This window comes from Condylura cristata, unplaced genomic scaffold (assembly GCF_000260355.1).
Source record: "Condylura cristata isolate star-nosed mole 26May11 unplaced genomic scaffold, ConCri1.0 scaffold00030, whole genome shotgun sequence".
Lineage (NCBI taxonomy): Eukaryota > Metazoa > Chordata > Mammalia > Eulipotyphla > Talpidae > Condylura > Condylura cristata.
This window is the reverse complement of record NW_004567131.1, coordinates 26,250,602-26,276,417: the sequence shown is the minus strand read 5'-3', so window position 1 is coordinate 26,276,417 and position 25,816 is coordinate 26,250,602. Positions and strand designations below refer to the sequence as shown.

The 25,816-nt window shown below is 37.3% G+C and overlaps 2 protein-coding genes across 3 annotated transcripts in view; one reads left to right on the top strand and one right to left on the bottom strand.

Moving 5' to 3' along the window:
• Window positions 1–22,342, bottom strand: part of YME1L1 (YME1-like 1 ATPase) — a 32,111-nt gene extending 9,769 nt beyond the window's left edge. The window contains exons 1-9 of the mRNA XM_004691328.2: window positions 22,098–22,342; window positions 18,046–18,177; window positions 14,366–14,528; window positions 11,918–12,016; window positions 10,451–10,560; window positions 9,451–9,601; window positions 8,788–8,871; window positions 5,603–5,685; window positions 2,040–2,130 (exon numbers count right to left, since the gene is read on the bottom strand). Of these exons, the coding sequence (XP_004691385.1) occupies window positions 2,040–2,130; window positions 5,603–5,685; window positions 8,788–8,871; window positions 9,451–9,601; window positions 10,451–10,560; window positions 11,918–12,016; window positions 14,366–14,528; window positions 18,046–18,177; window positions 22,098–22,130 (946 nt within the window). The 5' untranslated portion in view covers window positions 22,131–22,342. The remainder of the gene's footprint in view (window positions 1–2,039; window positions 2,131–5,602; window positions 5,686–8,787; window positions 8,872–9,450; window positions 9,602–10,450; window positions 10,561–11,917; window positions 12,017–14,365; window positions 14,529–18,045; window positions 18,178–22,097) is intronic.
• Window positions 22,343–23,203: 861 nt separating this feature from the next.
• Window positions 23,204–25,816, top strand: part of MASTL (microtubule associated serine/threonine kinase-like) — a 19,989-nt gene continuing 17,376 nt past the window's right edge. Inside the window, exons 1-3 of one of the 2 annotated variants that reach the window (XM_004691325.2) lie at window positions 23,204–23,390; window positions 24,953–25,090; window positions 25,622–25,761. In XM_004691325.2, the coding sequence (XP_004691382.1) occupies window positions 23,208–23,390; window positions 24,953–25,090; window positions 25,622–25,761 (461 nt within the window). In that variant the 5' untranslated portion in view covers window positions 23,204–23,207. The remainder of the gene's footprint in view (window positions 23,391–24,952; window positions 25,091–25,621; window positions 25,762–25,816) is intronic. The other variant, XM_004691326.2, reaches the window with a different exon arrangement.

Here is a 25,816-nt window from a genome sequence, read left to right as displayed (position 1 = left end):
ATCATTTTATCATTTCTGTAGATGACATAACAGTATCTGAGGCTTTTCTACAAATTTAAAAAACATTCCTTGTGACCAGAAAGGGGAATATGATTATTGTTATGGTATTTAACATATTCTGTATGATATTACATTATTAAGTGAACCCTAGACCAACAAAGCTGTATGCAAAGATCTTGCACACAGTTGAACATTCTCAGTAGACATACTGTGAATAAATGCAAACCGTATAGAGAAGGTATCCTTTAATTTACCAATTCCATTTCTATGATTGGTCTCTAATATAATTTATAAATAATAAATGAACAAATCTATAATTTACTCCAAGGAAATAATTAAGCACATGGGCAAAAAGCCTTTAGAGATTAAGATGAGAATCACTGAGTTAATTTTAACAATCAAACGTTAGAAAGTTCAATATACTTGGTTAGATAAGCTATTGTGCCACCACATAATAGGAGGACAAAATAATGTCTTTACAATTCTGCACCTAACTCCAATCTTCCCCTACACCAACAAGCAATTCTTTGACATCACTGAGTGTCCTACAATTCACCTCAATTCTGACACTATCTACCTAGAAATGGAATCAAACCCCACACTTAAGGTCAGTTCCACACCTCCTCAGATGCCAGTCACAGTTCATGTCATTTTCTGAATGACAGACTACATAAGCCGGAGGTTCCACTAATTTGTGTGTTTAATTAATTTGCTAGAGCAACACAGAGAAATATTTTACTCACCAGATTCAGTTATTGTGAAAAGAGTATGTATAACTCAGGGTCAGCTACACAGCCCAGACACTAAGGGGAAGGGAAAGGCACACAGAGCTTTGTGCCACTCCTGCAATGACATTCTCCCTGTCTCCACATGCTCAACAACTTGGATACTCTCTGGACGCCTAACTTTCGGATTTTTATGGTGACATGAGTGATTAAACCATGGGATATTTCAGAGGCATTCAGGAGAGGAAGGTAGAGTGGAGGATGATTCGCTCTCCAGTTCCTTTCCATGTCTAGAGGTCAGGGGTATAAGGCAAGTTGTAACCTCTTGTCAAGTGGTTGGTTCCCTTTCCCTTGACAAACAACCCCCATCTGCAGATGTGTCCAAAAGCCACTGAGGCAACATGACAAGACACCTTTAGTACATTTACCACCCTTGAAATTATGAGACTTTTAGGAGCTCTGTACCTAAAAGGAATGAGGATTAAGAATGTAGATATGGGCCCTCCCTGGTGGCGCAGCGGGTTAAAGAACAGCACTAAGAAGCTAAAGCCACTTCCGCATGAGTTCGATCCCCACCTGCCCTGGAGGAGATCCACATGATGAGGCAGACCTCTCCTGACCCACCCGCTGCTCCCCTCAGCTATGTACTTCGTCCATCTGCCTGTTCTGCCCCCAGCTCTGTCCCTGGTGAATCCTCTCACCCTCCGCATCTTTGGCCTGTACCCCAGTCTATATGAATAAATAAATAAATCTTAAAAAAAAAAAAGAATGTAGATATGATTCTTAATTTCTTATTATAAATCACAATAATAAAGTCATTAAATATTTTGTTGAGTAACAGAGGAAAAAGCCCAGAAAAATCAAGCAGTACTAGTACTCTCTACAGGTTGTTAAGATCAAAAGACACCCTCCTACTCCTCATACACATTAAGAGGATGAGGATAATTTTTCTTGATTAAAGAAAATTTTAAATGCTGCATGAAGGGAGCGTGATATCTACCATTTATTCTCAAATAAAGATGTACGTGAATACATGTAAAGAAAGCAAATGAGCAAATGAAACAAAATGTTAAAAAACTGTCGAGTTTAAGAGTAGAGAGCATGAAGAAATCTTTAAACTATTCTTATAATTTAAGTTTGAAATGAAAACAAAAATTTAAATTACAATAAACCACAAAACTGTTCATTCAGAGTGATTGTATATTTGTGAAAAAGAAATTAAGAGCTGAAATTTTATGAGTTAAATCTGGTAAACATTAAGTAGCTACACAGAATTTTTAGATGTCAGATCATGGTAGAAAGAAACTATCTTACCTTTTGGAAGTTTTCCTCCAAGTACAGTAAATTTTTGTGGATTTTTCAAGAATTCAACAACTTCCTGTAATTCTTGTTTAGCTTCCTCCACCTAAAATGACACATGAAATAACTTAAATAATGATTGCATTACTGAGGCATCCTTTTATGACAAGATACAAATAACAGGAAACTAATTTGGGTTTTCTCTTTTTGTTTTAGTGAAAGTATACAAAAAAGTCCACTGATAAATATAAGCACAGGTGGTTTTCTCCCAACCCTTAATGATAATTATCTAGCCTCCTTATATATCCTAACAAAACCCATTTTTACTTCTTACATTTTTAAGAAATAATACTTCCTCTGGTAACAAGGATGATATTCAAACTGCTAGTTCAGTCTGTCTGTCAGTGGCATCTGATATAAACAAAAGGAGTCACCTAGTAACTTTCAAATCCAGACCTTTTTTTGTACCTGGTTAAAAATTTTAAGGGCATTTAGTGGATTTATAATATCTTAATGGGAAAGGGGTGTGTGGTTAACATTAATTTGTGGTTAATTATGGGGTTATTTTCATGTTAAAGATGTATTACTGGATTATAAACCATTCATTTATTAATAAATGCAAAAAAAAAAAAAAAAAACCAGTGACTAAAGTTAAACTACGGTATACTGATACTATTTTATAAATAGCTACGGCAGAAGAAGTTTAGAAAGTTTAACCCCCAATATAGAACATTTTGCAGAACTGAGATCCCTAGCAAGAATACAATCCAACCTCTCCAACAAAGATGACAAGCAGGTCACCAGGTCAAGTTTTAAAACTGAGATAAGATCAAGAAAATTGCTTAAACCTAGTTTCCAGTTTTTAATTTTTCAAGCACAAAAACCACTTATATGAAATTTTTGAGTTTAAAATTGTTGGCCACCAATTTAAATTAACAATGTGTTTGTATATATACTGATTTATATTTATTTTCAGCTATACTGGCCAAACCCTACATTTGCAATCAATTTGCAATCTCTCATTAGATGACTTTAAAAGGTTCTCAGTGAGAAAAAATAACTCAAGTACTTTGGGCAAAGTTAAAGGAACAGTTTCTAAGACACAAAAGCAGGACTGGCCCAAAGGACATTGTGAACATCTAGTTAAACTAAGCATCATCTTATAGTCCTAGCACATCTTCCAAGACCATTTTCATGAACATACACATTAGCTGAACAAACAGGTTTTTGGTTAGGCATGAAATGATCTTTAAAAGATATTCAGGTTCGTGCCCTCCCTGGTGGTGCAGCGGGTTAAAGCACAGCATTAAGAAGCTAAAGCCACTTCGGCATGAGTTCGACCTCTATCCCAGAGGTGATCCACATGGCGTGGCAGATCTCCCCTCACCTGCCCGCTGCTCCCCTCAGCAGTGTACTTTGTCAATTTGCCTGTTCTGCTCCCCACTCTGTCTCTGGTGAACCCTCTCACAGCCACTGCACCTCTGGCCTGCACCCCAGTCTGTATGCAAAAATAAATAAATCTTAAAAAAAAAAAAGTTAGTCAGCTTAAACTAATAAAGTTCACTGAAATGTTTATAAAATAATGTTTAAAAGCAAACCTCTGTCCATTCCTGGGCCTGGGAGAAATGTGTATAAGTGCTCCCCAAGATAGGTGTAGAGAATACTCAAAGTAGCACCACTTGAAACAAAACTAAAAATAACTCAATTTTATATTTTATTTAGAATATGCAATATTCACATAATACTATTCAATGAGGACAAATGAATTACTCCTCCTTGTAGCAATATGAATAGATCTCACAATCATCATGCTGGGTAAAAGAAGCCACATATACCATCCGTGTTATCATTTATATAAAATTTAAAAATAAGCCAAATGAGTATATGGTATCAGAACAATGATTATACTAGGGGTGAGAAGAGAAGATGACTAGAAAGAGACACTAGGAAAGTTGTGGAATATTCTCTTTCTTGACCTGGGTGACAAGTGTTCACTGTATGAAAATTTATTAAGGTATGCACTTAGGATCTGTGCTTTGCTGTATGAATTTTAAGCTTCAATGAAATTTATGTTTAAAAAATAGCTGACTGCACTATTACAAATATTTTTTTAATTCAAAAATATCCATATTCTAAAAGACGACCAAACTACATTTGATTAAGGTAACAGGTGACTTTATGCTTCAGGAAAAAAGAAAAAGAGATTAAAGTATCACCTGCTACTCAATTATTATTTTCTCTCCCCAACTCTGGTAAAAGACTTGCTGCTAGGAATAGGACATCTATGGAAGAAAACAGGATTAAGAGGTTCACGGCAATGAAAGAAGTTACAATAGCCCTTACTTGTGTTTTTACGGTAGTGATGTTCAACATCACTAATCAACAGGAAAATATAAACAGAACAAAGAGATAATCAACTCATACCTGCTGGAATAAAAAAGACCAACTACCCAACAATCCAGTCTGAAATTGTCTGACTGGAGATGGCATCAGATCCCACAGGTTAAGGGCTAAGTCCCTTAAGACCACCCTCAACCCCACTCCACAAACATCAGAAGCCAATCCTAAGTCCAGGTTCCCACCTGCGTTTCCAACCAACTGGTTTTAAGTTGAGGATTCCCAAAACCATTTCTCGTATTAACTTGTTAAAAGTAGCTCACTGACCGGCCCTCCCTGGTGGCGCAGCGGGTTAAAGCACAGCACTAAGAAGTCAAAGCCACTTCCACATGAGTTCGATCCCCGCCTGCCCCGGAGGTGACCACATGGCGTGGCAGACCTCTCCTGACCCGCCCGCTGCTCCCCTCAGCAGTGTACTTCGTTGATCTGCCTGTTCTACTCCCCACTCTGTCTCTGGTGAATCCTCTCACCCTCCGCATCTCTGGCCTGTACCCCAGTTCTGTGTGAATAAATAAATAAATCTTTAAAAAAAAAAAAAAAAGTAGCTCACTGACCTCAGGAAAAGAAATTACTAGATTATTGCTTAATTATAAATAGGTATAATTTAGAAACCATCAGATGGAAGAGATGCACAAGGCAAAGCATATGGGGAGCCATGCAGACTTCCATGCCCTCCCTCTCTGGGATCCCACTTAACTCTTCCAGCACCTCCAAATGTTCTCCAATCCAAAAGCCTCCTTGAAACCCACATTATTGGGATTTTTTGTGGAAGCTTTCTTATGTAGGTATAAATAATTATTAACTCTATTTCTAGGACCTCTCCTCTCTCCAGAAGAAAATTCCAAACTTCTAATCATGGCTAGACATTCTAGTGACCAGCTCCACCCTGAAGCTCTCCCAGAGTCTCCTACAAGGCAATACAGTAAAACAAAAGTTTCCTGGGTCATAAGATTTAAGAGTTCTATGTTAGGAATAGGGGACCAAGGGTAAGTATTAGAACCAAAGAGGACCCCAGCGCTCTTAGCATTTAGGATATAAGAGAGTAAGTTTTAGCAGCTCTGTGCCAAGAACCAGAGGCAAGAACCAATATATGTTTTTTTGATTTCACATTTTTAAAATCAAATATTGATCATATACCATAAGATATATTTGAAAAGTTCAGGGTAAACTTTTTAACTTACTCCTTTAACATGTTCAAAGGTGACATTTTTCATCTGGATAGGATCTACAGCAGAATCAAGCCCTGTCGTTGTCCGGAAGCGGACTAAGGGGAAGAAACAAAGTGTGTATCTTAGATTGAACATCAAATTCCAACCATCTCATTTTTCAAGTACAAGAAATCCCAGAAAAATTAAATATCTAAGTTCACATTTATTGACTGACTGATTGATTGGACAGTGAGAAGCAGAAGTTAGGTCGTCTGGATTTCTAGATTATGACCAAAATAAATTATTCATACTGAAACGACAAAGTTATAATTTTCCATCTATTATGCCACAGAGCCCAAAGTTGTAATTTTCAATTAAAACTACGAATTATTTTCCTTTCTTCCTTTTAAAAATTAATGATTGAATTTTTTTCTTAAAGATTTATTTACTTATGCATACAGAACTGGGGTACAGGCCAGAGGTGGGGGGCAGGTGAAAGAATTCACCAGAGACAGAGTAGGGAGCAGAACAGGCAGATAGACTGAAAAACACTGCTGTGGGGAGTAGTGGGCAGGTCAGGATAGGTCTGCTGTGCTATGTGGGTCACTTCCTGGTATGGGGATCGAACTCGTGCTGGAGTGTCTGTGATAGTTTCATAGTAATACGCTTTAACCAGTAGCACTACAAGGGAAGGCCCTGATTGAAAACATTCTTGGCACAGCAGATCTTGTATTTTAAGACTGCTCATCTGTGTCTATGGGAGTCTCTCCTTTTCTCATTTCCTTAGTAAACTTGTGTACTGATGAAGGAAAAGAACAAACAACAGTTCTCAATCTCCAGTGAACATAAAGCTGCTTGAAAATATATTAAGGTGGGCCCTCCTTGGTGGTGCAACAGGTTAAAGTGCAGCACAACGAAGCTAGCCAAAGGCACTTCAGCAAAAGTTCAATCCCCAGCAGGGAGTTGACCCACATGTTGTGGCAGACCTTTCCTGACTCACACGCTGCACCCCTCAGCAGAGTACTTCGTCAATCTGCCTGCTCTGCTCCCCACTCTGTTTCTGGTGAATCCTCTCATTGCTCCTGCACTTCTGGCCTATACCCCAGTTTATATGCATGATATACAAATCTTAAAAAGAAAATATATTAAGGTTCCCAGACTACAGACTAGTACTTCTGGCTTTCAGATTTAAGAAAGGGCCCAGGAAAGTCTTATTCTTAACAATCACCCTTATTCTTAGCAATCACCCTTTATTAACCTGATATAGTTAGTTTGGGTTCTACACCTTGAAATACATTACCCTATCATAAAAAACTAGCAAAACGTGGGCCTCCCTGGTGGTGCAGTGGTTAAAGACAGCACTATCAAGCAATTGCTAGCCACTGCAGCTGGCCAGAGAACTGACCACATGGACCAGCAGACCTCTTCTGTCTTGCCTGCTGCTTCCCTCAGCAGTGTATTTCAGTAGATCCACCTGTTCTGCTCCCCACTCTGTCTGGCGAATCTTCTCACCATATCTGTCCTACATCCCAGTTCTTATATGCACATATAAATAAATCTTAAAAAAAAAAAAGCAAAATATATCTCAGAGGATATATCAGTAATGATATAGTTAAGTGTGAGACAAATAGTAAAAGTTTGGTAAGAAATATAATTGAGATCAATTATAAGCAACTATTATTAACTATTATTTTTTGTCAAATACTTAAGCAATTTCTAATTTCCTCAGAACAAGTCAAAAATACCATCTTTAAGACAAACTGAAATTGAGAAACAAAAAGTGATTAAGCAAAAATATAGTTAACCAGAACTGCTTAATATAATAAGAACATAAAAGTTGAGAGAAAATTTAATGTGGTAATTTCAGAATAGATACTAATAGTTTGAGTCTATGCTAAATTATTTTTTCCAGATCTATATAGATGGATTTAATAAATAATGCAAACAAATTTGGAGTAGAGCCACTTGGACCTAAGAGGAAAAAAGTAATTTACCTCATATTTGAGTAAGCTTTTGAATAAGGTAAGACACCAACAAAGAAATAGAAAGGAAGAGTCAGAGCTCATCTCTTCCTTCTACCACCCTACTGATATACTATCATTCCTAAGTTGGTTTCTTTTCTGGGGGAAAAAAATATGAGAAGATGAATCTAAAGAAAAAAAGCTACTCCTGGGTGTTAAAACCTCAATTCAGGTTTGATCCACAAAAAAAAAAAGCCTTAAAAAAAGCTGGCACTGGGCCCTCCCTGGTGGCGCAACGGGTTAAACCACTGCACTGAGAAGCTTAAGCCACTTCTGCATGAGTTCGATCCCCGCCTGCCCTAGAGGAGATCCACATGGCGCGGCAGACCTCTCCTGACCCGCCCGCCGCTCCCCTCAGCAGTGTACTTCATCGATCTGCCTGTTCTGCTCCCCATTCTGTCCCTGGTGTATCCTCTCACCCTTCACATCTCTGGCCTGTACCCCAGCTCTGTATGAATAAATAAATCAATCTTTAAAATGATGTGAAAATTATAAAAAAAAAAATCTGGAACTACTTGCATTTAGCTCCATGTTCTTAACTGTGTATCTTGCTCTCATGGTAACTGATCATAAAGAAGAAGCCAGCTACTGCAAGGTAGCTGGAAAAGTAATTGAAACCACTTAAACCTGAAATTATGACTATATTTTGGGAGGGCAAAATAAGACATACTGGACTCATTTAAAGTTACCTTTAAATAAGTTAAATTTTTATCTTTGAAACACCTATTTCATTTTAAGTTGTAAATTATTAATCATTTATATTATAAATTACTTATAATTCTAAAAATTTATATAAATGTAAATTCCTTTACATTTTTAAAAGTTTTATAACTGGATATGTCATTTAATAAATACCTAGGAAAACTAACCACTCTAACATAATCCTTGGAGCTTTAACAAATTTCAAGAAAACAAGTAAAACTTAAATATTTGCAGTGTTAAAAAGAATTTTTTTTTGTAATACATAAAACAATGTAAAAGTAATAAACACTCTGACAAGGTAGATGGTACATAATCCTAACAGAATGATTTGATCCAAAAGTCACCCATTCTGAGAAGTCTTGGTTTAGACATAAAAGGATTAGGTTTTGGAATGATGAACACTAATGCTTTCTTTCTCTAAGTTCTAGGCGACTACGGAAAAGAAACATTTAAAGGTTTTTAAAAATTACTGAGATAAATAAAAAGAACACTTACCAGATAAAAACGGGTTTTTTAAGAGTCCATAAATGCCAAGCAGCAACAGAACAAAGAGGATCATCCGAGTTCGCCTTAGAGAATCTGGAGGACAAAGACAGCTTGATGAGATACAATTATTAAATTACTAATGGAATCACAGTTTATCAGGTACTTTTGTAACTTTCATTCTTTTGAATAATGGCCATGATTTCCTTTCTGCACTGTTACCAAAAACTTTATGAAACCACTCATAGATCTGTCCTCTGGTTTCTCAGCAGCTTAAATTCCAAATATAGAAGCATACAACTAATGGCGTGTTAGATTACTGTTAGGAAAGTTAATTACTAAGAGTTAGAACCATGACTTCCTTTGTTCCTCTCAAAAATGGATATGTCAACTATATACCAGAGACATTTTATGGGGGGTGGAGTGGGAACGGGCTCAAAAACAGTGGGTGGGGGGAGGGAAACGCACTGGACTATGGTGATGGCACATGGGTGATTTGGTGATGGGAAGCCCAAGGGGATTACAACTGAGATGGAAAAATGCACAAAATGATGTAAAAATAAACCATTATATTATTTTAAAAAACTATCATATTACTAAAAAAGAAATAAAGAAGGTACATAGGAAGTAAATTCCTTAAGACAAAAAAAAAAAAAAGGTGTCAAATCAGCTTACCATTGGTCTTTTGTGTCAGTGCCTGAGCTTTTAGAAAACCCTCTGCAAAACCAGTTTTAAATGCATCTTGGTGAGCTTCAGGTATGTTTTTGGTTTTCATGAGTTTGTCCAAATTCTCAACATCTGATCCTCTGTCCCGCAAAAGAAATCCCTACATAAAAAAACAACATATCAGTACTGGTTGCTGTATATGATGACACTCCTTAGAAATAATGCTACTCCATAGGGATTACAATTGAGATGAAAAAAAAAAAATGTACAAAATGATGTAAAAATAAACTGTTATATAAAAAAAGAAATAGTGCTACTCCCAAAAAAATTTCTTAAAATTCTAAATTTAAAAGAATATTTTGTTAATGTGAGTAACTGGATTAAACCCCAACAATATGCCTGGAGACTTACAGGCATATTGTTATAGGAGACAGTGGACCCTATTTGTATATCAATCATTAGTTATACAGAAACTCTGTAGTAACACTATTTTGATAATAGTCAATAGGTTAAATGTTGATGTAGGAAGGGAAGCAGTCTCTGTAGCAAAAATAAAGGCGAGGATACTAAATGGGGTTTATTAGTGTAATTTAAGTAAGAAATAGTTACATTCCATCTGTGCAGTGGAACTAGAGATAAAGAGAAAGATTTAAGATACTATTAAGAGGCTGGATCATCAAGACTTCAGTGATTAATACCTGTGGCAAATGAAAGATAAACTAAGTTGATCACCAGTTTCTACTTTATATAGAGGCTGCTGATTAACATAGATAATATGTAAGTAGATGTAGGCTGGAAAAAAAATCAGAGGAAGATGTCTAATGGCAAGTGGAGAGACAATCTTGGCACCCAGAATAGTAATAGATATAATGATTGCACAGATTATTAACCTTTAGTAAGTGGGAAGATGGAAGAAAATCAATTAGTCAACCAAAGAAATTAAACAATGGAGAGACTCATTTTAATAACCTAAAAATTGCTTATTCAAGGGGGAAAAAGATCTAATTACCTTCACAAATGATGGTGTTATGTGCTGTGTTTCTGCTAATCTTTCAGAAGTGGACTGTAGACGTCGTGTCCTTGATTTCAAAGTTTTAAAACCTCGAGTCTGTATGAAAACTGAATAAAACAATATCACATTGAGATCCCTTTGTTAATTTTTTTACAAGAAAAATGCTGAAGATTCAAAGGGCTGACATCACATCCATGGACTCTAGATTATCTTATTTTTAACTCAGTTATTTCCTGTTATTTTTTTACTATTAAAATATTGCTGTGGCTACAATTCTTACATATATAGTTCATAATTTTTAGAAGTAAAATTATAAGCTTTAAATTATTTAACACTAAGAAACTCCCATATAGATTGTTATTTACACCATCAATTTATACACCCATCAATGAATTATCCACACTTATGCAATAATGAATAGTATAAATATAATTCTTTTAAACTTGCATAGATCTAATACAGAAAATGTTGTAACTTTTAATTTGTACTTCAGGTTGGAAGTGAGGGAAAATTTTTAACATTTAAAACATTTTTATTAGTTATCTATGCATAGGTTTCACTCACCCTTCACCAAAACTCTAGAACTGTCTGTTATTCCTTTCCTTCTGCTATCCTCTCCTCCACGCTACCCCATTACCTCTGGTAAACAGTGTATTTTTCACAGACTATAAGAATTATTTTTGTTGTGTTTTGTCAGTTTGTTTTCTTTGGTTATTTAGACAAAGAAACATCCAATAACTGTCTTCACTTTCTGACATTTCACTTAGCATAGTCACCTAAAGATCCATTCATTTTGTACCCAAAGCCAATATTCCTTTTTTAATATCTGAGTAGTATTTCACTGAGTATGTGACTACTCAGACTACTACCAAGAATACTACCAAGGGAGTACATGCATTTCAACTTCAAAATAAGGAGTCATGGTGAATGGGAATAGCTTTAATGTTTGATATAAGACCAAAGAAACTTGGCACACTGTCTTGTTTCTCTTTGATATCAATATGCAAACAAGGAATCTGCAGAGACAGACTCCTCCCAAAATGTGTGCATGTACACATCTTATTATAAAGGTGCTTCCACCAATGGCAGCCTGAAAACCACATTTAGTCTTTGGTTGGCTGGTTCACTTCTGGCAATCTTTCCACGATGACTATGTCAACCATCTAAGAGCATGAAACCTAAGTTTTAATGGAAATAGCAGCACACATCTCTCTCACATGTCAATCTACCCCATGAAGATAAGTGATGTCTGTATTTTCAATTTAAAACTAATCACTATAACCTAACACCTATCACTAATATTTGATATTAAATTAAAATGAACACATAATTTGACTTTGTAATTAACGTAATGTCATCTACATTACAATTTATAAAAAGCAATCAAAACTTCTGATCCATTGATAAAGACCAATCAAATATATTAAACTTTTTTTCTTTTAAAATATAATTGTTGCTTTATACCTGGCCAATCCTGAAGAGCTGAAGAAATGCTTTTAAGATTTCTTGAATTTTGCCTATATAAGCAAGAAGATCGTAAGGTACCAAACATATCTAAGTAACCTGGAAAGAAATTGAAAAAAGTAAATAGTCTAATTGCCAAACCAAAAAACAAACAAACAAACAAACAAAAAAACAAAACAGGTCATCTGCAGTGAAATAATTTATTTATAAGAAGTAGAAAAACCCAAGCATGCTTTGCCTTTTATATGACCTTGTATGACTCTGCTTTTATAAATATCTAAAAGCATTATTAATCTAAATATAGTTTTTCATTACTTCCTTTTTGGGGAAGACTTATTTCATTTATTTATGCATACAAGAACTGGGGTCTAGGCCAGAGGTAAGGGGGCTGAGAGGATTCACCAGAGACAGAGTGCAGAGCAGAACAGGCAGAATGACTGAAACACACTGCTGAAGGGAGCAGCAGGCGGGACAAGAGAGGTCTGCTGTGCCATGTGGGTCAGCTCCAATCGAACTCATGCAGCAGTGGCGGTTAATAGCAACATAGTGCTGAGACTTAACCACTATGTCACCAGGGAGGCCCATTTCATCACTTTCTTTTTTATCTAATTTACAAATACAGATGTGATAAAATCAAATTCAAATTAAGAGATGAAAGATATGTATGTTTAACCAAAGTCACTTTAGGTTAATAGCATAAAGAGATAATGAATCATTACATTCTAAAAACAATTTAAAAGACCCTAATGAACAATGTGATAAAATACTGTAAGCCCAGGCACTGCTTTCTCTCTCTCTCAAAGATTCCAGTCATTGGGTAGGAAGACATTTTCTTCCACAGCTATAAGTCATGAATATGGTGGTGATTCTTTATCTTATTCTGGACTTATGGGCCATCACTGATCCTAGTAAAAAGTCAGGCAGCAACAATAAAAACAGTAGTTCTCATCTCTTGCTATAGCCCAGTCAAGATTCAGTGTTTCTTCCAAGACCTCTTAGCGTCAAGTTAAGACACTCTTCCCTAATCTACCTTCTTAAGCTTAAAATACAGCTGGTGATAAGAGGAACTATACCTAAAAGGGTAATATTATCATGTAGACTAGAACAATAGTAGTAGTAATCCTATAATAGCAAAAACTTTATTCTACTGAACAATTACTATTGACCAAGCACTTTAATTCTTTTATTTGATCCTCCAAAGTGAGATAAGGAGTTATTTTTCATACATCATAGAAGAAAACTATTTCAGAGAACTACTCTAGTGCAGAACTTATGAGTTTCATTTTAGTCTACTTTTTACTATTAACCACTTTGCCTCCAGGCTTTCTCTCAGGAAGGAGGCAGAATAGCATGAAAGATAATAAAATAGAAGCAGATTTCTATTTTAAGCCCACATGCTCAAAAATATTTTCCTTAATCTTGAATTCTTTATCCTATAACCTTTAAATAGAGGGAAAAAAGTGATTTTTTTTAAAAAAAGATTTATTTATTTATACATACAGAGCTGGGGTATAGGCCAGAGAAATGGGGGGCAGTGAGAAGATTCAACAGAGACAGAGTGGGGAGCAGAATAGGTAGATGTACTGAAATACACTGCTGAGGGGAACAGCAGGCAGGACAGGAGACACCTGCTACACCAAGTGGGTCAGCTCCCTGGCCGGAGATTGAACTTTTGCTGCAGTGGCTGCGGTAGCTTGATAGTGCTGTGCTTTAACCCGTTGCACCACCAGGGAGGGCCCGTGAATTAAGTTTTTACTGAGTACAACTTTGAGTCAAACTTGTACCATGAAACTATTTAAACCTGCTCTTTTGTTCCAGTGCTTTTAGTTTATAATGATTTTGAAAATCTATTCTTCCATCAATATTAAACAAGTATTCTGAGAAACATTTAGCATGCCTTGTTTAAATATCATCCAAAGAGAAACTCATGAAACTGACAATCCTTTTCAACACACTGCCCACTTAATATAATACCAGATTGTTACAAGTCAAATAAGTAAGCAGGTGGGTATTTTGTAAATGAAGAGGTGCTGACTGCTTCTTCACTGTATCATCAGAGATCAGTAATCTAGTAAATGACTGATACTTCAAAAGCCAAAACTGTTCCTGGAACAGAAAATGGAACCTAGTAGACTAGTGTTTTGCTGATATTAAATTTTACTAGAAAAAATCTAAATAAAACCCACAGTTCATTTTAAAGTTCTGTGCCGATGTTATTCTTAGTTTTGATAACTGTATCATGGTTACATAAATAGTCATTATTAGGGGAAGTCAGGTGAAGGATATATAGGAACTCTACTATCTTTGCAAATTTTCCATAAATCTAACTTACTCCAATGTGAGAAGTTACCCAAAGCACAAATTGAAAGCCAATAAATTGTATCTTTTACAATTATTAACAGTACTAAAATGGTTAATTTTACTTAGAACAAAAATATATTAACTTACCATACTTATTTTCAAAGAAGGACTGTGCAGAGACATGAGATGTATGCCAATGGGAAGACACTTTTTTGTCTTTACAAAATCCAGGAAGTAGACTGTCTACCAGCTGATCAATCTGTCCAATTTTTAGTTCAGATAATCCAAGATCCCTCAAATTAAGTACAGACTGTAAAAGAGTAAGTCAACCAAATAAGCATTAGTATTATCAAGATATTTAAATGAAAGAGTACTTATCAGTGGAAGTAATATGAATAATGAGTTTTTGTTCGTATTATGAACAATGTGGAATACAAATTTTAAAAATTCATTAACAAATGTGCTGATTGCCTGTTTCTAATATTTAAAAAAATATATTGGTACAACTATTTTTACAGTTCTAGCTTTAGTGAGGTCAGTCATATGAGGTTTGACAAAGGTTAAAAAATTATATTCACAATGATATTACCAGTTCACAAGTCTTTGTAACTTCCTCCAATGCCTAATACCCAGAAACAACAGCTCATTTGATAAAGAAAGGGTGTGCTTTGTTACGACAGGACATCTTACTTCTCTGGCCTCACTGCTGAAAGGTTCTACAGTTACCCATATCTAACTTTTAAGAAGGAGGAAAACATGAACAAAGTTAAGATGTGTGAAAACTAAGGAGAAAATACACTCATCTTTTTTAAACAGTTCTACAATAACTACAAATAGGATACAGTAATTTCCTTATCCATAAGAGCTGACAGGGAGATATTTAAAGACACAAAATATTTCTATCAATAAGCCCCAAACAGCTAAAAGTTCAAATAAAAAAAAGCAAAGTAAACAGAACAAGTGATAGATTTTTATGTTGGGTATAAAACTAGTTCCACAGATTATATAGCTCTGGACTGATGTTGAGGGACACTTACTAGTTTTGTGACAAGTCATTCATATTCTTAAAACTCATTACCAAAAGCCCTGCCTATTTCACAAGATAGTGAGGAATAGTGTGGATCAAAGGAAAAGATCATGCTTTGTTCATCCACATAACTTAAAAGTATGATAGTGCTTAAGCTACTAAAGACAGGATATTGTAATTAAAACAGAAGTATAACACTTAAGAGCTACTAGTTAAGTTACTGTTTAAAATGGCAAATCAGAAATTCTTATTTATGTAGACAATAAAAGGGAAATGCAAATTCTAAACTAAGAGACTGATTTCCCCTACTTACTGGGTGTCAGATACTAGGAACATAAGGAGAAATAAAGTACATATAAACATGGAAATTATCATACAACATAGTAACTATTGATTTTATAGAATAATACTTCAAAAAGTGGAGTGAGAACACAGAACGCAGCGTGTCACTGAGGTCTTCTAATACACAAAATGATAGGGAGGAAGCTGTGGGGAGGAAGCAAACAGTCACCCAAAGGCCAGGAATGTTTGAAATGAGGTGAAAAGTTTTGTGTTGGAAGAAGGAATGAGAAGGTAGGCCAGGTCAAATTATGCAATTTGTTTATTTTAATTTTATAGCTAATGTAGTTAGCTTTGTTGTGTAGGAAGAACACACAGAAATAAGACAAACTGAATGAGAATAGGCTTGTGGAACAAGAGGAAAACAGTATGAGCTTCAACAAAGCTTTGCTTAAGAAGGATGGAAATAAAAAAATCACAGCCAACAGCCATGACAAAAAACCAAGAGAACAGTGGTAGAGGGGAAATGAGTTTCTGGATGGCTGCACTGGTTCTCAATTCGTTTTCTTGAGTCCCTCTTCATAATTAAAAAATTATTTATTTAATGCATATAAGAACTGAAGAGAGAGGGGAACAGAACAGGCAGATCTACTGAAATACACTGCGGAGGGGAGCTGTGGGCAACAGGAGAGATCTGCTGCGCCATGTGTGTCAGCCCCCTGGCCAGGGGTGGAACTCATGCCACAAGTGGCCTGCGATTGCTTGGTCATGCTGAGACTTTAACACCTATGCTACCAGGCAGGTCCTACTCTTCATAATTTGTGTTGGCTCTATGAACATAAGTCTGGGCCCTTTAAGTATATTTTCTTTGTCATCTGGCACAACATTAAGCTTTCTCAGTAGGAGGTTAAGAGACACTGTAGGAGGAAAGTTTCTGTTCTGAACTCAGTAGGCTGTAGTCTGCAACATAGTGGTTGGATGTTCCAGTGAAAAACCTTTGATGAAAACAAAGCCATGCACAGCAAAGGAAGTGATAGTAGAGATTAGGTAGGATACCTACGGAGAATGAATATGTTTTGTGAAGTAATAATGAACTCATTAAAGACAAATATTGATGGTATATCAATCGTAAAGACAAGTATTGAAGGTACATCAGAGGTCAAGACCACCAACTCTGTACTTGAGATCTTAAGAGTTTCCAGGTTTGAACCAGGTGCCAAGTCCCTAGGTACTTCACTGCTGTGCTGGCAATTTTAATTAATGAAACAGTCACAAAGATCTAGCAATATGGGTCTTAAAAATGGTGTAGTTTATGGAAACAAAAATTAGAAACAATATTCAACAATGGGACATAATATAATCAACACTGAAGTTACTAAAAATAGAGAAAACATGACATACAAAGTTCAAAATATGAAATGAACAAAACAAAATCTAAATCAGATATAAAAATTAAAAGATATAAAAAATAAAAAAATCAGTACCTACAATATAGTCCAATTATTACACAAGTACAAGTTAAAAAAGGGGACAAAATATAAATACAAAATGTTAAAAGCATTATCCCTGAGGAACAGGGTTACAAATAATTTTATTTCTTCTATCTAAATAATCTTATCCAAAATTTCTAAATAATTTTGCAAATAATTCTGTTGCTGTTTTGATGAATGTGTTTGTATTGTACATTTGGACTTTATTTGGGAGGAGCAGAAGAGCAGAAGAAAGACAATCATTACTCATATAAAAAGGCAATAGGAACTGGGTAGATAGTATAAAAATAAAGTATAAATATAACAAAACCAAACTTTTCATCTAATCATAAAATTTTATCTTAAGAGAGTTCACACAACCCACAAGTAAACTTTTTCCAACTCCTCCTCTATTTTCCTCGACCGTAATAGCATATAATGGGACTAAACAGCACCCTTATTTATGGGTTAAAGAGACTTTTGGGAAACAACTATAGATATAGTATGTTTTCTATGTAAAAATGTATTTGGAACTATAAACAACTATTAATGAAGCTTATACATATAAAGGTTCCTATTTTTAAAATTCCCTATCTCCTATGCAATACTGATTTAAAATTTCATGAATACTGAGATTATTGTTTCATAGCTTATACATTTCACTTTTAGATACTTATATTACACTAAATGCTCCTATAAAGTAGTGGATATTATTATGTCTTCCCTAAGACTTGGGAGGCAAGTACGGCAAGCTAGCTGTAAGTTCACACTGCTGTAGGAGAACACAGAAGTCTAAATAGCATCACACAAGTAGTAACCTAGCATATGAATACCAAGTAGCTGTCACATGAAACTTCTTAAAAATTACATGCTGAATAAAACAAAGTAACTTCCATGTCTACAATAAAGCCAGAATGAGATATCTTTAATCACAAAGATTAAAATGAAGACAGAAATCACCATGTTACAAATGCCTACATAGAGAGATATAGCCTATATATGTGATATGTAATCCAAAAGTCTTTCTCACACAAACAGAGTAAAATTATTACCTCATTACTGGGAGTCTCGTGTTCTGGAACTACATCTCGATGCTGGTTTTTAGACACTGATGCACTGATAGAAATAGATGTGCTTTTTGGTGAATGGAAGGCATTGATGAGATGACTGAGAGGAACTGTAACCTAGATGATTAAAAAAGTGGAAATTGAGTAGAGTGGTTTATAAAATAAAAACAAGACTTTTTTTGGTCAGGGTTTGGGATGTGTATATGTAAAAGTAAAACTATATATCAAAACTATATATTAAAAATCACAAATACTCAAATGTATTGCTCCTAGGAAGGAAACTGGTATAATTCTTTTAGGATATTATTTTGGCTATATGAATCAAAAATATTAAAAATACATACATTTCATTGCTCCAGCAATCCTAACTTCTAGGAATTTATTCTGTAAGGAAATAATCTGTAAGTGCTGCATATGCATAAATGGCAGTATACACCAAAACATTAAAAAATGTTTAATTAGTAAAAGCTAGAAATGTCTGCCCTTAAGAGAGTGACTAAATGACACCACCACAAAATGAAATGTTTCAGACATTAAAAAAGGAAACAGGGCCCTCCCTGGTGGCACAACAGGTTAAAGCACAGAACTGTGAAGCTATTTCAGCCACTGTGAAACCAGCTTGATCCCTGGAGGGGGTGGGGCGTGTGTGTGTGTGTGTGTGTGTGTGTGTGTGTGACCGTGACCCACCTGGTGTGCAGACCTCTCCTGACCCACCCGCTGCGACCCTCAGCATTGTACTTTGTCAATCTGCCTGCTCTGCTCACCACTCCATCTCTGTGGGTCCTCTCACCCATCCCCACACTTCTGGCCTGTCCCAGTTCTGTATGCATAAATAAATAAATCTTAAAAAAAAAAAGAAAACAAATACTCATACTTTTACACTTGTCATTCCCCACTGTACTACCCTGACTTAAGTCACCATCACCTTCATGTGAATTTTTGCAATAGTCTCCTAACTGCTCCTGCATTTTCTCTGTTAAGACCAAGGTCAGATCTTACCACTCTGTTCAAAACCTTCAGATGGCTTTTCTTCCTTCTCACAATAAAAGCAAAGTCCTTACAACTACGGCAGGAAGAGCCCGTTTCACCTCTTACTTTATCCACTGCTACACTGCCTCCTCTTCATTCTCTCTGCTCCTGCCCGGTATTTGCTGTTCCTGGAACACACTTGGCAGACCTCACTCAATGTCTTTCGCAGAGCTATTTATTCCCTCTGGTCCAGGTAAAACATAGCTTAATTCGTACACTTAAGTCCTTAACTCAGAAGTCATCTTTTCAAACACCTTTTTCCTAACCAACTTCCTTAATATTTCAACAACCCTCTCCTCAAAAATATTCTTTATCCCCTTTTGCTGTTCTTTCTTTTTGGCACTTATGTAACATTATATGTGTATTTTATTTATGTATATACATCACTTACTGTCTCTCTCACCCGATTATCTGACACCAACCAATTTCAGCTGGTTGTCCAATCGTTCAATTAATTTTGATACCTATTACTGTGAAGTTGGTGCAAACTTCACAGGTTAAGGGCTCACTTTCACAACACTGCTCCCATTTCAGATGTTTCAAATCTCAGGCAACCATACTTCTGATCTACCAGTTATAAATTAGGGCTTCTGACAACCACTCACCAGCACCAATAATTTGCTAGGCTAATTCAGAGAATCAAAGGACATCCTAAGCAATCACTGGCCTACTAGAAAAGACAGAGATGAACTGTCAGATAAATAAGGGGTACATAGGGCCAAGATCCAGAAGGGTCCCAACTGTATGAGCTTATGTTACCCACATACTTGGTAGATACTACTTTTCCCATACTGTGAATCTAAGCACTGAATCTTATGATTCCAGAGTTTTACCACACTCAATCTCCAGGCCAGCACTCCCCACCCAGAGGCTCTGGACTCCCAAGGTCTTTCTGGTGACCAATCCAATCTTGAGGTCATTTAGCAACTCCACCCTTAGACCACTTAGTCCATCTTCTTAGTCCAAGTAAAAACTAAAGCAGCTCTATGAGTAACAAGAGACAAAACACTTCTATCAATCATGAAATTCCAGTGGTTCTACCCTAAGAAGTGGGAACAATGACCAAATATTTTACCACACTCTCCCACTAGATTGTAAATGCCAGGTGGCAAGGGATTGCTCCCTCTGCAATTTTAGTATTCTCTTTTATTTATGTAATTACTTACTCAACACAAAATGTTTTTACATAATACACAATTTACATATTTTATAATTTCTTTTTCTCTATTTGACTTTCTCTATTTTATTCAATACTGTATCCCAGTTTAACAATGCACATAGTTGATCCAAAATAAGTACCTGTTAAGTAAATGAAAAAATCAAACAAGTTCTTACCATATGCTAGGTTTTAACAGTTCATGTTTTTGTTATATTATCTCATTTAAATCTCATAACAGCCCTAAAAATTACTATTATATTTCCTATTAAACTTATGAAAAATGCAAATATTTGGATAGGTTTAGCAACATGTTCAAGGTCATACAGCTAGAAAACACAGGCAGGAGAGTTCTAACTCAGATAATCTAACTCATGACTACAGTCATCTTGGTTGTCACTTTGATAAATAACACTTTTATGCATCCAGCTAATTAAACCAGAAACAATTCTTTATTTACATCACCCTTATTTCCAATCCCTCAAAACTTTATTCTTCAAAATAATCTCATCTCCTTTCCATAACCACTGTCACCACCTGAGTGGTGCAATCTCACTCCTGGATTACTCTCATAGCATCCCTAACTGAAAACACCTCCACTCTGGTCCTTCTATAGTCTCCATAAGGTAAGAAATCAGAGTGAGCTATAAAAAACGAAAACCGGTCAGGTTACTCTACGTTTAAAAACACTCAATGTTTCCAACACTCTTAAAATGAAATTCAAAGTCCACTATAACTCTGCATGACCTGCCCCTCTACCACTCTCCATTTACACAAGCCTTATTTTTGTTCTTCCAGTCAGTTTAGCTCTTCCCATCTGAGAACCTCCAGATATCCTTTCTTCTGCTGAGATACCTGTTAGCTCTGTTCACTCTTCACCTGGCTAAGAGAAGAGTTTACTCCTACCCACTCATCTTGTATTTGGTATCATCAAGAGTCCACATTTGCCTTGTTCATTTGGCACATGGCTGGTACCCACTAAGTGTCCCTTCAGTTATCCAGCCAATACTGATAAAAAGGGTACCCAAAGGCACATAATTACTTGCTGAAGCCAAGAAACTAAGAGTCAAAAAATTACTTTTATATCTGAATGCTTTCCCAAAACCCTTCACTTGCAAAACTGAGAACTTTCCAAAAGTCACCAAAATGTCACCATCGACTTTTAAATAAACCAAAAAGAAAACGTTGTCACAAATGATTACTCTGAAAGAAGATGATTAAAAAAGCCTTGTAATCACTTCTGTGCTACCCCATCTTTTGCTTTATGTAAAGCTGGGGAGGAGACTGAATCAAAATTGTAACTACAAGCAGTCAGTAACTTGAAACAGCTACACAAAGGCACAAAAATCATTTCAGGTCAAAATCAGGAAAGCATTCATGGTGGATTATTCATTATTAATTGTTGCTGTTATAGCACGTTTGGATTAAATTGCACTTAAAGGGCAAGTAGATTAAAGTGATGAATACTAAAGTCACTGGACAGTGGGAAAGATGAAAAGGGAATATTATTCGCTCTCTTTACAAATATATATGGCCCAGATGTTTCCCCCGCCACCCAAGAATGCCCGGCAATGAACAATGCCTGATGGATTCTCTAGCAAAAATTCCACGCCATCAACTCGATAAACCAAGGTCTGCATCACGTTCTCATACCTCCGTTTCATCATCAGACCTTTATTAAATTTCAGATCCGACTCTCAGGGTTGCCCCTGATCCACTTTATCAACCCGGGACTTGTGTTGGGTTAATCACGTCCCTCTCTGATTCCTTACGAGAAACCTCTTCCACGACACATAAATAGCAAAAAGCCGCGGGCAGGGCGGGAGAAAAATGAGCTGGATACCTCACTCACCTGGGGCTGCACCGTGCTGGACAGAGAAAACATCTCCGGCCCTCAGCGACCTCACCCGCCTGCCGAAACTCCCTTGGTGTTCACGGCCCGGCAGGGAGGCGCTGAGCCCTCTTTGCTCCTTCGTTCCCCCCTTCTTTTTGCCCCAGACTCTTCCTAGAAACGGAAAATGGCCTCTCCTTCCTACAGCTGCTGCAACGACAGAGACACACAACCTGGCCCGGAAGACAAGGCGCTAAGGCAACAGTACTTCCGGGGCAGGCGAGGTCCAGCGCCCCCACTCGCGTCAGTGCTCCGCCTCCAGGGGCCGCTGCCCCTAAGTAGTTCGGGTTCTCGTTGGATAAGGACTTGCTGGGTGCCCCTCGCTCCCTGGCCGTAGACACCGGCCCTGTCAGGCGACTCTACAGCGCCCTGATCAGTTCTTCCGATGTATTCTGTCCGGAGTTGGCCTTGAGCTACGATAAGCTCTTTGGCTACAATGTAGTGTTCTGTTATTTTGCCCCACAAGAAATAAGAAATCCCCCCAGTCGGAACTAAATTTGTTTCTGTCGGGGAGCTATATCGTGTTGAAACGTCAGATTAGAGGGCCGGCCAACCTCTTCATGCTCCTCCGGTTTCTCTACACTGGGATCTCTTTAGCCACCCCTTTTCTGGACATTTCTTGCGGAAATGGGAGGTCGGAAAGAGAGTTTAAACAAAACAAGATGACAGGGTTCCACGAGCCTCGTTTGGAGGTTGGGCGAAAACCTTCAAATTCCACGAATCAGATTCCAGTTCCCGTTGTTCCTTTTTTTTTGTCGGCCAAGAAACGCCCGTGCCTCCCCCATCACTACGAAAGAAGCCAATCCGCCGTGCCCGCTGCTCACGAGAAGCCTGTGGCTGATTCGAGAACTTCCCAGCACCCCGCCCTCACGCCCATCCGATTCCAGGGCGCCCGGGAAGGGGCGGCCCCTGGGACCCCGCTACGCCGGCCCCCCGCGGCTGAGGTGGTGCGCATGACGTCACGACGGCGCGCGGGGGGGGCGGCGCCTCTCTTTGAACCTAGTTGGCGGGAGTGGCGGCTGGGGCGGGGCCTGGGCGGCGACCGCTGCTTTCCTGGTAAGGTGGGCTGTGATGGAGCCCACCGCCGGGAGCGACGAGAGTGGGGAAGGCGCGGCCCCAGGGCCATGTTTGAATAGGATTTCGGTGCCTCGACCTCCCTCCATTGAGGACTTCAACATAGTGAAGCCCATCAGCCGTGGCGCTTTCGGGAAGGTGTATCTGGGGCAGAAAGGAGGCAAGTTGTATGCGGTGAAGGTAAGAAGCAGTTTTAAGCAAAGGGGGGAAGCATGGAGGCCTTTGGTCTTTCTTCCTGCCACCTGAGTTGGGCTGGCCCCAGGGCTCATTGCGTGGCCTGGCTTTCCGAAGCCTCCAGAATCTAGCACGCTGACTTCTCACTTGGGGTGCCATCCGCACAGGCAGGTGCCAAATCGCCTCTGCCCCGCCCTTCTCTTCCAATGGCCTTTACCCGATTAAGTGTCAATCTTTAAATTCGAAACATTACTGCCAGATTATATTTTAATTCTCTGCGTTGGGTACAGGGTAATTTCTCGTCTGTACAGCCAGAAGATCGCATTAAACCTCATTTTTTCCTCCTAAGCCTTTCAATTATAAGTTGATGTTTCACTTTAAAGACTAACCTGAAATATATCCCAACTCCGTCTTTTATTTTAGCAGTAGGTATTTTTCCATAAGCCTAGATTTCGATGTAATTGAAACTGTTCTAGCATTCACTCTCATAGTTCCAGATTACTCACATTTCAATTCTGAGTAAACCTGACAAAGAGAAGAAGCAAGACACCTGAGTGTCTGAAAGTGGTTTCAGCGTCTGGTTGGACATTGCTATGTGACTCTCTAGCAGGCTGACCACCTGTGTTTCCTTTCTACATTCCTCTCTCATGATCCCTGCTGTATCTGGTTTACAGTGGTAAACAAAATGTTCCTTTGTAGAACTTGCAATGCAGTGGATGGTAGGTGAAACCGTGTTACAGACTAGATTTGTCAATTTCCTTTAGTTTTCTTAATGAAGGATTGTGAAGTAGGACTTGCAATGTATTAATGAACCTATTAAGTACTGTAATGAATCTTTGGAAGAAATGGAAGAAATGTGCCCTTTTTCACTTGTAGTATCCCTGAAAATTGACGTCAGTGTTGCTGATTATTCAATTTAGTGCACAGACTTTAATATAAACTATCATTTTCCATCTTTACTAATTACCTTAAAACTGAGAAAAAGTAACTTGTATTTTCTGAAGACAATAGTTACTGTTAGTATTTGCTGTCAAGTTCCAGTAAATCTAACCATTCTTAGGATTTTTTTTTCACTTAAGCAAATAAACTTCTACATTCTCACTGTTTCTGACTATTCACATCATCAAAGAATCAGCTCTTACAAAAATTACAAGCTACTATTTCTTTGTGCCTGTATTTCCAGTTTCTAGGGACTTATTAGAAAACATCACTATTTGATTTTGTTAAAACATCAGATTTTTTCCCATTCATATGTAGGTCAAGAAAGATATAAAGATTTTCTTAATTCAATTGTCAGGGACCAGATGTTTTTCTCTCTTTCCTACTCAAAAGGGATATGATACCTTTGCCACTTAGTACCAGAATAAATAGTTCTCCATTAAGGAAAGCTTTGTTTTTGTTTTTACAATATTAGTTGTGCTTCTGATAGAGTTCCTTTTGACAGTGTGAGGTCCAGATGCCAACTATATGTTTTATCTCTCTGGTTGTTTTCATGATGGCAACTTCAATACCTGAGAATACCTTGTAATAAAAAAAAAAAAATGAATATCTGTTGTCATGTTTTCTAGGTTGTCAAAAAAGCAGATATGATCAACAAAAATATGACTCATCAGGTACAAGCTGAAAGGGATGCACTGGCACTAAGCAAAAGTCCTTTTATTGTCCATTTGTACTATTCACTGCAGTCAGCAAGCAATATCTACTTGGTAAGTAAATAATCTAACACTTTCTTTCAATAATCACTGATCCCATTGACTTAAGAATACAACCTTTGGATTTAGAGTACCTAGTTTTTGAATTCCAACTCTTGTGCTTATTAACTTTATGATCTTGGTCAAGTTACCTCACTTGGTGTGTTAGTCAAGGAATCTCCAGGGAAAAAGAGGGGCCTCCCTAAAGGCATAGGGGTTAAGTCTCAGTGCTATCATGCTAACATCCATTGCTATGGCCTGAGTAAGATTCCTGTTCAGGGAGCTGACCCACATGGCTCAGAAGACCTCTGCTGTCTCACATGCTCCTCTCAGCAGTGTGTTTCAGCAGGTCAGCCTGTTCTGCTCTCCATTCTGTCTCTGGTGAATCCTCTCACTCCTCCACACCTCTGGCCTGTACCCGGTTCTTCTGTGCATAAATAAATAAAAATAAATCTTTTCTTTAAAATGTATGCCCAATACTGAAGTAGTTTTTTAAATGCAATCATAATGGTTTTATTTTGCAATATTTATGTTCTTTTTTAATAGGTAATGGAATATCTTATTGGTGGAGATGTTAAGTCTCTCCTACACATATATGGTTATTTTGACGAAGACATGGCTTTGAAATACATATCTGAAATAGCACTGGCTCTAGACTACCTTCATAGACATGGAATCATCCACAGGTAAAGACAGACTTTTGTACAAAGTGTTCTAAATATGCAAGTAATCAAACTAAAT